The following is a 14294-nucleotide window of genomic DNA, read 5'->3' on the forward strand; positions in this document are numbered from 1 at the left end:
TTGCATCGTTTGATGTTGAGGCCAAATAATTCCATTTTAGTCTCATCTGACCATGACATCTATCCATATTGGCCTTTGAATGACCACCACTTCTTCCTCCCTTTCATCCAGTTTGGAGTGACATCCTGATCCAGGCAGGCTTTGTGTACCAAATACCTTCCACTTCCTAATAGACTTCACTGTGCTTCTAGGCATTGATAAAGCCTTTGAAAACAAATTCTATCCATCTCCTGACTTGTACCTGTCCACATCTTTTCCCTCTGCGATCTTTTAACAATGCCTTTCCACCCATAGTTGTTTGCTTCAGTTGTACTACCAGGGACTGAAATGCTCCAGGAAATTTTTTAATGCTGAGCTAATCAAAATGACCACAGCGTATCACAATTGAGTCAAACGGCTTTGTGTGCCATTGAGAAGGTGATTAGCTGCACCTGATTGAGTTGTACAAGAATTTTTTCCAACTCCATGGTGATTGTTTTTTTTTTTTTTTGGTTTTTGCTTTTTTCCCGAGACATGTTATATTTTTCACATGGATGTTATAAGTTGCTGAGTAAATACAACTGGAAAAAACTGTGTCTTAATTTTAAGGTAGAAAAAATATTTTAAAGGTGGCGATTCTTTTCTATACCCACTGTAAATGTTCTTGGTGCCTAAAAATGTCAAAGCCCTCCTTTTCTCCATCCATAGGTAGGGGCGTCAAACAGTGAAAATGACTCAAACGAATCAGTAGGACCTGCAGTGTGAAAACATAATACACTTATTAAATAATTACAAACACAATTTACCTGGGAGAAGGATTTTAAGGCACCACAATGTGAAAACATGTAAGACTAAAAAGCTTTTATTGGTGTATAACATTAAAAGAGAGACCATGTATGCATATACCTATAAACTGCTTAAAACATGATTCTAAACCACCACTTAAAAGCAATCTTTAGCATTAAAAAAAATTGCCAGGTGTGTGTGTGTGTGTGTGTGTGTGTGTGTGTGTGTGTGTGTGTAATATAGATGCTAATGCATTTAATCTCGCAGAGTGTATTCGTTTTCTTCAGAAGATTGTTACACTAGTGGATTAAAGGGTCACTAAAGGAAAACATTTTTTTTGCTGAAATGACTGTTTACAGGGTATAGAGACCTAAAAGTTAACTGATTCCTTTTAAAAATGATTAAAAATTGAATTTAATGTATCATATAATGTGCCTCTAGTTTCACGTTCGGTTTTAAAGGTACATACATGAAGTTCCGGGTGAGAGGTGAGTCGGGAAGACTCACAGAACAAAAACAACAAATCCAGGGCAGTGTTTTGTTTTTAAAATGAATCTGATGGTTCTGAGGAGTTTTAGAGAGGCACAGTAATGACAGCTTAGACCACCGCGAAAATCTCCCAGTAGGATGGTTATAAGGAAACAGGCAACCAGGAAGTGTGGAGATCACAGCAGAATTACAGCTACTTCAAAGCAAAAACGAACAATGAGGACATGAAACCAGTACTGCAGTAAGGTAAAGGAAGCTATTTAGCTAAAAAAAAAAAAAAAATTCCTTCAGTGACCCTTTAATAGCAGTTGTACATAGTGCAACATGTAATAGGGTGGGTGCATTACCCAATGACACAAGGTGTGAGTCTAATACAGCACAAGGGATACCCATACAGCCGCCAAAAATTTTATGCCAGCCCCAGCAAACTCTTAATGAGTTGTGGTAAAGTGGTGCTGTCACGCTTACACCTAACACAAGTGGTCAGATACTATAGCTGGCTTCTGGCAGCCCCCTTTCTCATAAGGCAAGCAAGCCTACCAATACTCTGTTGCACCCAGGACCTGTACAAAAAACTATAGCGCCTGGCTACCATGCTGTGGCAGGTGCAAACTGAGTAGAGAAAACCGACACGTGCGGTTGGCAGATATGCAGAGTGATTCAATGTTCAGAATAGTCGGGGTCTAATTCGTAGTCAAAAGGCAGGCAGAGTTCAGAGAGAAGTCAATATCCAATCCGAGGTCATCAACGAGGGAATCCATTCTAGCAGGGCAAACGGAGAGCTTGGAGCATGTGTAACAAATGCAATATCACAAGCATGAGAATGCAGACTTGGCTGGCTTAAATCAGGTCTGGTTCCCTCCCGAGGCTGGCCTCATCGATCACCTTGCAGGTGGAAGGACAGACAAGTAGAATGCCACAGCCAAAACCAGGATCCTGGAATGAGGAGCAAGAGCGTTGCACGCTCCTGACAGGTGCGCGACGACTTATATTGGCATGGGGCCTGGTCACCGGGTGATGTGATCCTGCCCCGTATGACGTCACCGCCCCATCATGCTCCGGGTGGTGACGTCATAAGGGGCGGGATCACCAGATGACATCACCCAGTGACCACGCCCCATGCCAATATAAGTCGTTGCACACACGGCATTACAGCGGGATAGAGTTGTGTCAACATCGGAAGAAGAGCAGAGGGTAGAAGACGATGGAGAAGACCGGGCAACCGCAGGCAAAAGAGCAGAAGACACCAGACAGTGGGAGAAGAACGGGAGAGACCGGAGAGAGCGGAGAAGTCGGAAGAGACTTCCCAAAGTTGAAAGAGACCCCCGGAGCCAACTAATAAATTACTTTAAAAAACCTATTGTGTGTGTGTGTGTTGTGTTTTTTTTTTTTACCCCAGTTGAATGGGTAGGGGTACAATGTACCCCCATACCCATTCACATATGGTGGGATCTAGGGGCCCCCTATCAAAGGATTTCGATAAGTCCCCCGCCCTCTGTCGTACCAGTGTGAACCCAGCCTTGCTCTCATTTGCTGCTATGAAGTGTAATTAATGCCGTATGCAGAATCAGGAAGTGACTAGAGTGGTTCCTCTAGCTGGAGGAAAGTTTAAAATTAGTCTTAGAAAGCAGTATTTTACTGAAAAGGAATTGATGCCTGTAATAGAATTCCAGCAGAGGTAGCGAGTCGGTTAACAGTAAGTGGATTCAAACATGCTTGAGACAAACCTAAAGCTATATAATATTAAAATGGACTGCTTTTTTTTTTTTTTGCTACCATCACTTTTTTGTTTTTTTGTGGTGCTAAATTAAAAGTCAAAGTAATTTAAAGGGGTGGTTCCCCCTAAAACACATTGCTAACAATAGATTCGTAAGACCCGTTACCCTGCGGGTAGGCTGTTTTTTTTTTTTTTTTTTTTTCGTACATACCGAGATCTCCCCGTCTCGTTCCTTGTCGGTGGGCGTTCCTAGTTGATTGACGTTCCTCGGACGGGCGCGTACGTGACGTCACGACTTTCCGAAAGAAGCCGAACGTCGCTGCGCATGCGCCGTATAGAGCCGACTCTATACGGCGCATGCGCAGCGACGTTCGGCTTCTTTCGGAAAGCCCGTCCGAGGAACGTCAATCAACTAGGAACGCCCACCGCCAAGGGATGAGACGGGGAGATCTCGGTATGTACGAAAAAAAAAAAAAAAAAGCCAGCCTACCCGCAGTGTAACGGGTCTTACGAATCTATTGTTAGAAATTAGTTTTAGGGGGAACCACCGCTTTAAACTGCAAGGAATGTAGATGCCTTACAATAGTTATGGTTAATCCACGCATTGCATTCCATCATGTACAGTATTAAAATGTATTGAAGAGTGGTTGAACATTATTATAAATTTATGAAAGGGCAGTATGTGGTAAGTTCGTATGGGTAGTACAGACCCTTTGAGATGTAGGGCATTTGAAAGTATAAATTCTTTTGTGCTGTAACCATATGCAACAAATACAACTTTGTTGTGGGAAATGCTTTGTCTCTAAAGTGTCGTCTCTATCTTTTTACAGCATATTTGATATCAGAACTTGAAGCTGCACGAATGCTGACTATAAATATACCTATAAAGAAGGAACAAGATGGAGGAGGCAGTGAGGTCTTTAAGGAACTAAAGACAATATGCATGACTCTGGGAATGTCAAAACCCCCAGCCAATATAACCATGTTCCAGTTTTTTAGTGGAATAGAGAAAAAAGTAAGATATTCTGCTTTATATGTTGGTCGTGGTCTCCCAAATGTTTCTGTACGAAAGAAAAGCCTTGTCCTACATCCCATGACTCTTCAAGGACATTTTTTTCTTTCATGGGGAGGAGGGGCTTTCTCGGCTAAGCACACCTTCCTGCCTGGATGTCTGAGCTAAGGGCAGATGGGTTCAAGGATGCAAATGCTACATGAACCCTGTTCCCTTATTTAAGATGGCAGCAGTTAGAAATGCTTGGGAGTGTTTTTTTTTTCATTGTTCAACAAAATAAAACCTAGAGATGCATGGATGGGGGAGTTTGCGTTGAGTATTAAAAATTAATTAAATTGCGTTTTCAGTTTGTGATGCTCAGATACAACTTCATTCCACTTTAAACAGATCAGTTCATATTGGTTTGTCTTGCTGCAAACTCCAGGTTTTCTGGGGAATGCCAATAGTGTTACAAATATAAGATGCAATATCACCAAAGTGTTGGACATGCCTAGTACAGCTTCTGGTGGTATCGGTAGTAGTCCACAATTGATCTGAAGGTTTTCATGCATATTTTAACTTTCAACAGTCTTCTTTTACAGTTCTTCAATGTGTATGCTTTTCTTCTTGCGGTTTTAGGAGTTAATGGTGCATTTTTCTTTTTTTCTTTTTAGTTAAAAGAAACCTTAGCAAAAGTGCCACCTAGTCATTTAGGAAAGCCTCTTCTGAACAAGACTTTGGGGCCAACTCATTGGGTAAGTTGTATGCTTGCATGTTACTGTTTCCATATGTTCCACTCTGGATTAATTCTATAATGTATAGAGTAGTCCAAAAGCCTCACCTTATTTTAACACTACTTTAGTATTGAGCGTATTACAATAAACGGTTCCTTTACTGACAGTTCATAAACACTTTTTATTTTACAACAGTGTACTCTGGTTTCTTGTGTGCACATAACTTGGTTACCATTCACCAGATCACATTTATTTAGGCTACATATGCTGTCATGTATAGAGCCAGTGTACATTAGGGGTGCGCATCTTCACTGGTCTCATGATTTGATTACAATGATCTGGTCAACGATTCGATTCCACGATGCATCACGATTACCGACGAGCTCTCACTTCCGCTAGGGTCACCTAGGCGGCCCTTCCTCCCTGCAATCTTCTGACACATCACAGGTCCCAGAAGATTGCCTGGCTATGCAGGACAGCGCAGAGAGACATGCGTACCCGGCTGTGAACTCTGCTTTGAAATAAAAATCACCTCACTCCCTTAAAGTGGCCTGTCCCGGCCACCTAGGTGACTCCTCCTCTCGCCCTAGGTGGCCCCTTCCTGCCAGCGATCTTTTGGGACACAACACAGGTCCCAGAAGATTGGCTGGCCAATGGCAGAGCACAGTGCGCGCCTGGCCGTGAAACCGTAAGCTATCACGGCCGGGTGCCCACAGTTGATAAGTCGGTGCCGAGGAGAGGAGGGGGAAAGGAGTGGGGCTCCCGTGCGGCTGCATCGATTAAACGTGGGACAGGTAAGTGTTGGTTTAAGTCATCAGCTACACTTTTTGTAGCTGCTGACTTTTAATGAACTAAAAAAATATATATATATATATATATATATATATATATATATATATATATATATATATATATATATATATATATATATATAGCTTCTCATACCTTCATTTCTGTCTGTGCATAACTGTATATGCGCTCATGTGACTGTCCGGTCCGGCCCACCTCTCACCTCATGTCTCTCTTCTCTCCTGACGTCAGTGGGAGTTCTCAGCCCCACCCATCGACTGTAGCTATCAGATCAGAAGAGAGGCGTGTGAGGCTGACGTCAGGAGAGACGTGAGGGGTGAGAGGCGGGCTGGACCAGACAGTCACATGAGCGGAATATACAGACAGAAATGCGGGTATGAAACGCCATATATTTTAAAAAGCACATACAGCGGTGGCCACTTAATGGATTATAACAGCATTTATTTCCTATGGGTAAAGAAAAATCCGATCGTCTGTATGTTACTCCATCGGTCACAAATCCATGCATGCTCAGAATCAAGTCGACGCATGCTTGGAAGCATTGAACTTCATTTTTTTTTTTCGACTCGTCGTAGTGTTGCATGTCACCGCGTTTTGGCACGATCAGATTTTTGACTGATGGTGTGTAGGCAAGACTGATGAGTCGGCTTCATCAGATATCTGACGAAAAAATCCAATCGGGTTAGATTCCATCCGATCGTGTGTACAAGGCTTTAGTGTGGACGCTAACTGTGCCAAAACAAACAGGCAGCCCAAAGGATAAAACACAGTAGACACCTCCTGCTTTTCCTTCAAAGGCTCAATCACTTTCCATGGAGGAGAAACAGATGTAGATCTTCTGTATGTTGTCCTCTTGGGCTGCCAGTGCATGTACTCATGCAATAATGTAGTGCATGAAAGTGCATATACGTGCTTAGGATGGTGATCTTTGAATATGGATGGCCACCAATATGTGAGATTCCTGCTACCTTGGGTGATGAGGGTATGCTTACCAGAAAATGTGAACCCAAATACACTACGGCAATGAGTCACACAGGCAGAGGTAAGTAGACATTTAACAGGCAAAATGGATCTCCCAGGTGTTTCTGCATAATGGACCACTCAAATCCTCACAGCTCTGGTGCAAAAAGACTCAATCGACCATGGACCTGCAGTCTCTATCAGAACCGATGTACATGTTAAAATACACCAAGCAGTTGCACATCGTGTAAAACCATCTTCAATGAATTTAATGAAGTGTTGTTTATCCTTATAGGTGTTGACACGGAACTAGGATGAACGTGTCTCAAAAACCTCATGATAACAGAAATACACTCAGAATGGGATACAGCATTTTTAGAACATATTTCTGAAGCAATGGTTCCTAAGAGTCTTAGATGGGATGTACAACAAACAATATTGCACTTGTGTGTAAACTAGTAATGGCAGCAACAATAAAATGTGAGCAATAAAACAAACAATGGTGAAACAAAAAAGTTGCGCTTAAATTCCCTAAATAATATAAAAGTCCAAACTGTATTCAAAACCGTCCAAATAACAAAAATGAATGATATAAGGTACAAAACAATATTGTTTTGAATCAAGTGCTTGTGAGTAGACAATCCTGAGAAATCCTTCACTATGTGACATCGCCAACATATAGTTAGGATGTGCCCTCTATTATGGAAGGTCAAAAGCGCAATGGGAAATATCTGATTAAAAGTAAGAGCCCTACCTTGTGCTAAACTAATACATTAATAACGCAAAATAAATGCCAATGGTGCCATTAACCATAAAAACTCAATGATTTAAGTAATTAGTCCATAGGAGATAGACAAGTATCGAGTTCATGAGCTTCATTCAAACTCTGCAGACTTGGCACTTTATTTTGCACATATTGAAAACTTTTTGAAGCAGCACTACTCATGTACTTGATACACTTCTATTTCCTATGAGCTATTATTATTCACTTTATAGCATTGATTTTTTATGGTTAATGGCATTTATGTTGTGTCGATGTATTAGTTTAGCACAAGGTAGCGCTCTTACTTTGATCACATATTAAAAGGCGCACACACACTTTAAGAGCAGCAACCCTTATTAATGTTCACCTACAGTGTTCATGCACTTGACTCACAGCATTTCTTTACCTATTAGCGCAGGAATTTTATAGCACATCTATAATTTCAATGGAAGTATCGGCTGTAACGTGTCCCCAGTACATGCCGTGCAGATGGTGTACGTCTTTCCAGTCGTCTGTCCCACACTCAGAATAGATCATTCGGGCACCCAGCAATACCCAAAAATAAACAGGACTTCAAATAGTGTAAAAACCCTTAGGGTATTTATTGAGTGTGATGCACTTAAACAGATGGTGATAGTGTTTGGAAAAAAATATATAAAAAGCTGCAGAAGAATGATAAACTTGCGGTGACTGCTCAATGTATCCTCGCCTAACCAGTTTCGTCGCAATTGGACTTTTTCCGGGGCATGAGGAACACTTTCTGTCATTGCAATATATGTCCAACATAACCAGCCAAGCTTTGTTTTCCCCCGTCAACTCGTAACCAAGCCTCACTATGAGCAACAGGCAATTGCAAGCCTTGCTCGTAACAAGGAAAGAAGGAGGTCTAACCAAGCCTCATTTTCAGTTATAGGTTCATAATGCAGAAGTAGACGACCAAGCCTCACTCTGAATATAAATGGACAACCTCACGCCTCACCTATAACAGTGGGGTCAGAATAGATTAACTACTACCGCCTGACATGATGTAGATATCGGTGTCCCCATAAATGGACTATATGAAATAAATCAATCTGAAAATTAACGCTTAATGAAAAACGTACAAATAACACTTGGATTGATAAATATCACAATAGATAAACTAAAAATAAAATTTAAAAACCGGTTTAGGAGTTATTCAAAAATCTACATTTAAACCATGGGGAATGTAGCTCTTGAGAATAAATATCCACTTGGTCCCCATTCTGGAGAGTTCTCTCACCTTGAGACTACCTCTACAGTGAGAGACAAAAAGATCTAAGATGTGGGGTAGCTATGGGTGCTATTTTTGCCCCTAGCCTGGCCAATTTATTCATGGCCAAGTAGGAGGAGGATTATGTTGTCTATGTCCAGGCAGGACCTGAATTCTCCTTCCTCTTCATCTGGAATGGTAGTAGGAAAACATTGGACACCTTTATGACCAAACTTAATGCAAATGATCGGGGTATCACCCTGTCTTATGAGGCCAGCCATGTTTCCATAAATTTTTGGGATCATGAGAATAATAAACCGGCCACTAAAACATACATTAATACAGGGATCTCAAACTGGTGGCCCTCCAGCTGTTGCAAAACTATGTCTCAATTGAAAGTCTAACTGTCACAGGCAGAGGCATGATGGGACTTGTAGTTTTGCAACAGCTGGAGAGCCGCCAGATTGAGACCCCTGCTTTAGAAATACAGACCGTAACTCCATTTTACCTACTGAAAGTGTCCACCTTCAGGCCTTGCTCCGTTCAGTACCTTGTACCAATGTTTCCGATTTCCAAAGACACCTTTTGTGTTAAAACAGATTTTTGGCAAATGGTTATAATTCACTAGATCTCAATGTTGAGGTTGCTAGAGCGTCAGAGTTGGATAGGAGTTCCTTTTGGAACATAAACCTAAAGCCACAGCCAATGATTTTTTATTTTATTTTTCTCGGGCGTTGTCCCTTTAAATTTACCATTTCATTGCGGGAAGTGATAGTATAGGTGTACGGAAAAAAACAGTAAGAGACTACGCATGCTCAGAAATGAAAGAATACATACAAAATGATTCAACACATTACGTAACTTCTGACGTTGTATTCTGTCATACAAAAATGTACGTATTGTTGGTAACCTCTTTACTTTCGACATGAGACTAGCATGTCACAAAAATTGTGTGTACTAAGCTTAACACTCATAATCAGTGCAGCCCCATCCGTGCAACATATCGGTGCCCATCAGTGCAGCCTCATCACCTCACATCGGTAAAGAAAAATTACTTTTTTGCAAGTTTTTTTTTTTTTTTTTCTAAATGTTCTATGTTTTTTTGTTTGTTTAGCAAAAAATGAAAAACCCAGTGGTGATTAAATACCATCAATTGAAAGCTCCATCTGTCTCAAAAAAAATTATAAAAATGTAATTTGGATACAGTGTTGCATATCCCTTCAGATGTAATTTAAAATGAAAGCTGAAAATTGGCCTGGACAGGAAGGGGATAAAAGAGCCTTATATTGAAGTGGTAAAAATTTTTTTAAAAAAATGTCCTTAAACATATTACATTTACCAGATCATCCAGTCACCAGAGTTATTGTAGAGCATCTGATCCAATTTTTCCAACCTGCATTAATGGTGAAAGAAATCAAGAAAATAATCTGATATTTTGTGGAATTCCTAAAACAAATCTTTAGTAGACCCTATTGACTTTCCCAGCATCTAATTGCTATTTATCCTTTTGTGTCATCCTTACTTTGCAACTATCGTAAGTATATGCACAGAATTGCACACTGCTTCTCTCAATCCAAGTTCTTAATTTTGTTTTTGAGTAATATTGGTTCGGAAAGATTGTGCAGGCTGTTGGACTCGTAAAACAATTTTTTACATAGATTTATTTAATTTCTTTTATTCCCGGGTCAAAAGTGAATGCCTTAAAGGCTGCTTTTCCAGTTATATTTTCATGCTTCATCTGAAGCATAAACGGTAATGTCTGGGAGTTGAGATTTAAATTATATACGAGATGTCTGTTCTTACCCACAAGCACATTGTCAAGGTGAATTTGTTTTGCACAATTCTAGCCTTGGGTTTGTTGAACTAGTTTTTCCTTTTTAACCTAATGTATATGTGTACATTTTATTTAGAAATCGCCAAAAATATTTGTACATCTTTTCAAATTTCTAATGATTGGCCCATTTTAGTCTTTACTTCTAGTACCTGTAGTTGACATCCGAATATAGATTTTTTTTTTTTTTTTTTCCTTCTTTTCTTGCAATAGCAGCAAAGTCTTTGATGTGGGCCTTTTAATTCAAGGCAATAAAATCAAATCAAATTTGGCATATATAACAAAAAGTAAAAAATATTGATTTTTTTTTTTCAAAAATGTCGCTCTATTTTTGTATATAGCGCAAAAAATAAAAATCGCGGAGGCGATCAAATACCACCAAAAGAAAGCTCTATTTGTGGGAAGAAAAGGACGCAAATTTTGTTTGGGAACCACGTCGCACGACCGCGCAATTGTCTGTTAAAGCGACGCAGTGCCGAATTGTAAAAACCCCTTGGGTCATTTAGCAGCATATTGGTCCGGTCCTTAAGTGGTTAATCTAAGCATTTGTGTGCCAAAGTTTGCTTTTCAGTACACACTAAAGGGGCCTGTACTTCTACAAAAAAAAAAATAGTTTGAGGCTTTCTCTACATGCAAATGTAGGCCAGTAAACCACAGATTTATTTTAAGATAGGATTTCTTACAAATGCTCATTGATGGTCATGGTGGGCCTTTGGGTGAAAGTAAAAACAAGTGTTTGCTCCTCCCCTACGAGTTATACCTCTCTAGACCATAAGTAAGGGCTCAGTTTTAGCTTGGTGAACTTTTTTCATTTTGTTGCACCCTCCTTGGGGATCAATGGTGATGGTAGTTATTTGGGTTTAATAAATTCAACTAGCTACAGAGGTGATCAAATATTCCTTCTGATGGCAAGCTGTTGCAGTTAGGTGCTTAGATGTGGTTGCTCTGGCCACCTCCCATTGACATTTTTAGAGAAGCTAAAGGAGAGGGTACCCTTCTATCAATGCCTTGTCCTCCAACTGAAATGATCAGGGTCACTACAGCTGAAAGTGGGCAAGCTGGACTTTTCCCACACCATTCTTTCTCTCAAACATGGACTTTATTTAGACTCCAGCACTACCATGTTCTGGCAGGGATTTTTTTTTTTTTTGCTTTTTATTAGGATACTAAATAGGATTTTTAATTGGGATAAAACAAAGGTGTCTCTCCATGTTAACCCTTAATTATGGTATGGGCCTTGTGGTTCATAACTGTTATCTGTACATTTTGCTATTTGACTCCATTTTAATATACCGTATATACTCGAGTATAAGCCGAGGCCCTAATTTTACCACAAAAAAATGGAAAAACGTATTGACTCGAGTATAATCCTAGGGTGAGAATGCAGCAGCTATGGTAAGCGGAAAAGAGGGGTCTACAATGCCCATTTGCACGTGTACCTGTCGGGTCGTGGGCGTCCATTTTTCAAAATTCGCGGCTTCCTTCTGGTCCATGATCGACATTTGACGCTTTGTTCTGCTACCGCCTATCACGGAGGTCCTCTCATCCTTGGACTCAGTTTCCCAGCAGACACTGTGTTCAGTGTTCCGCCAATCATGGACCTTTTTTCATCCTCTGACAAGAGGACGTCCACGATGGGCGGAACACAGTGTCTGCTGGGAAAGTCCAAGGATGAGAGGACCTCCGTGATCTCCCCCTCCCTCCTGTCCTCAAGTAGATTGTACACTGGCAAACTGTAGGCCAGACCAGTATTTTATTTGATTTATTTTTTAGTACCCTAGGAGGATGAACATTTCTTAAAATGATTGTAATGTGTGTGTCTCCCTCTCCCTCCCCCCCCCCCCTCCTGGATTTGCACAGGGTAGCTTGGATTCTTCTCTGGTCCCTCTTTGTCTCACCTGCCCCCCCCCCCCCCCTCCTGACGAGTGCCCCCACAGCAAGCAGCTTACTATGGTGGCACCCAAGCAGCACTGCAGCTCCGTGTATCCATTCAGACACGGAGCCCTGCCCCTCCCCCTTTCTCTCCTCATTGGCTGACTTTGATTTACAGCAGTGGGAGCCAATGGCACCGCACTGCTGTTTCTGCCATTGAGGAGGAGAGTCCCGGGCGACCAACACAATCCTACAACAGGTAGGAGGGGCTCGGGTAAGTATTGGGGTGGACTGAGGGAGGCTGCTCCATGCAGAAGGCGTTTTTATCTTGATGCATAGAATGCATTTAGATATATAAAAAAAAAAAAAAATCTGACCTCTAAAATCACTTTAAGCTCTGCTGTTTTTAAAGGCTGACCCGTATTTTTCAAACAATTCTTTATTTTTCACCTTTTTTTTTTTTCAATCAAGGCTCTCCTCTGCAGCTGGAGATTTTCCCTGATATGCAGTTTTCAAATCTTAGTCTGGCTTTTGAACTCTACTGCAACTGGACCCTGCTGGACTGGGCATTGCCGGGCTAGCCTATAACTGACCCTTGGGCACTGAGTTCCACATGGGGTGCTTTCCAGACTCAGTCCTGGCTAAATTGGCTTCACTTCTCATGTCCACTGCCACCAACATTGCATCTGCAATTGCCCTGCCTCTGCAAACTTATTTGGGGAATAGGCTGATATGGTAGAGCACCAAGAATTCTTTTTTTTTTTTTTTTTACTGGGCACCATTATTCAATTTTCCTGCATGCTTTGCTTTAGAATGGGTTAATAAAGGTGTGGGGCAGAGCTGTGTTTGTCACACGCTGGGTTGAGTGTCATTGCACACGCTTCCATGCTCTTTCCTTTGGTTATACTGTAACATCTCCCTGCTGCTGCACCTGAACGTTTGATCTCTGCTGCCTACCTAGAGAGGCTTTTGTCACCTTTGGCCATCCAACGCTCTAGTCACTGACCCTCACTTGCTATCAGCTGCCTGGGTTCATACATACATATGGCTATGACTCTTACTCCAAGCTTGTACATTGTATGTCTGCTCTGTAGCCAGTCACATGTCTGATTCCAATGGGAAGGTACAGTCCTGTTGTACCAGATGCCTCCAGTTCAATTTCTTTCAGTGGTTTGGAGGGCTGCATGCAGCGCTCCTACTGATTATGCAAGCATCTGCAGCCTGGGATCCTGCTGTCTTTTGCGTTCTTTGAATCCTTGACTTTGTTGGGTGTGGTCAGGGTTTCTGCTCTTTTAGCTGAGCTACCCTTGAGGGGTCACAGTCTACTGCTATTACTCCCAAGTTAAAGGGGAATGTTTCAATTCTTACATTGGCCACAGATGGAACAAATTTAGGCCAGTTCAGCAGGGACCAGTTTTCTCAGTTCTGCAAGGATTTGGTTCAGAAGTGTTTTGGTCACACCCAGAATTGAGTCATGTCTCGCTTTACCAATCTGACTACCATACCAGTGGCGGACTGTACTGTATAATACAGGTATTTGCACCCACTTCTGGGCATAGACTCCTGCTGGAGTCACGCCCATTTGCCCCCCCCCCCCCCTGCGCTGTCTTTTGGGAAACACACTGTTTTTTTTTTTTTGTTTTGTTTTTTAGGCGGACCTCAGCTTTAAATTTCCATTGTGACAGTTTTCACAGGAAGCTTCCCGTCCTATTCACATGCGCCTCCTGTTGCATGTTTGTGTAAAGGGCTAGACTGCAGAGTTCTCTTGTAAGAAGTGTTTGATCCACATAGCCTTTGAGGCCAGTGCCTCTTGGAACAAGCTCTTGATAGTATCAGTGACGCTACTGGTAGAAAGAAAGGTGGAAGAAGCCTAAGTAGCAGACTGCAAAATCCTCTCACTTCCAAACTACCTGTGAGTCCACACTCTATGGCTAACATATCTTTATCAAACTCTCTTGGGTTTTCTGAATCAAGGCATCATTGCCATAGTTCTTTCAGCAGAATTTCAGGGGTTTTACTCCAGCATTGTTCCTAAACCTAAAGTGGGCATTTGTCCCATTTTGTTTACCTCAAGACAATAAATATTTACATTCAGGTCCAAAAAATCCAGATTTAATCCAGCAGATGAGGG

General features: G+C 41.5%; 1 protein-coding gene across 1 annotated transcript in view; it reads left to right on the forward strand.

Annotated features, from left to right (window-relative positions):
- FAM98A (family with sequence similarity 98 member A) overlaps positions 1–14294 on the forward strand; it is a 79969-nt gene that overhangs the window by 36992 nt on the left and 28683 nt on the right. Inside the window, exons 4-5 of the mRNA XM_040350804.1 lie at positions 3802–3986; positions 4637–4717. Of these exons, the coding sequence (XP_040206738.1) occupies positions 3802–3986; positions 4637–4717 (266 nt within the window). The remainder of the gene's footprint in view (positions 1–3801; positions 3987–4636; positions 4718–14294) is intronic.

This window comes from Rana temporaria, chromosome 4, assembly GCF_905171775.1.
Source record: "Rana temporaria chromosome 4, aRanTem1.1, whole genome shotgun sequence".
Classification (NCBI taxonomy): domain Eukaryota; kingdom Metazoa; phylum Chordata; class Amphibia; order Anura; family Ranidae; genus Rana; species Rana temporaria.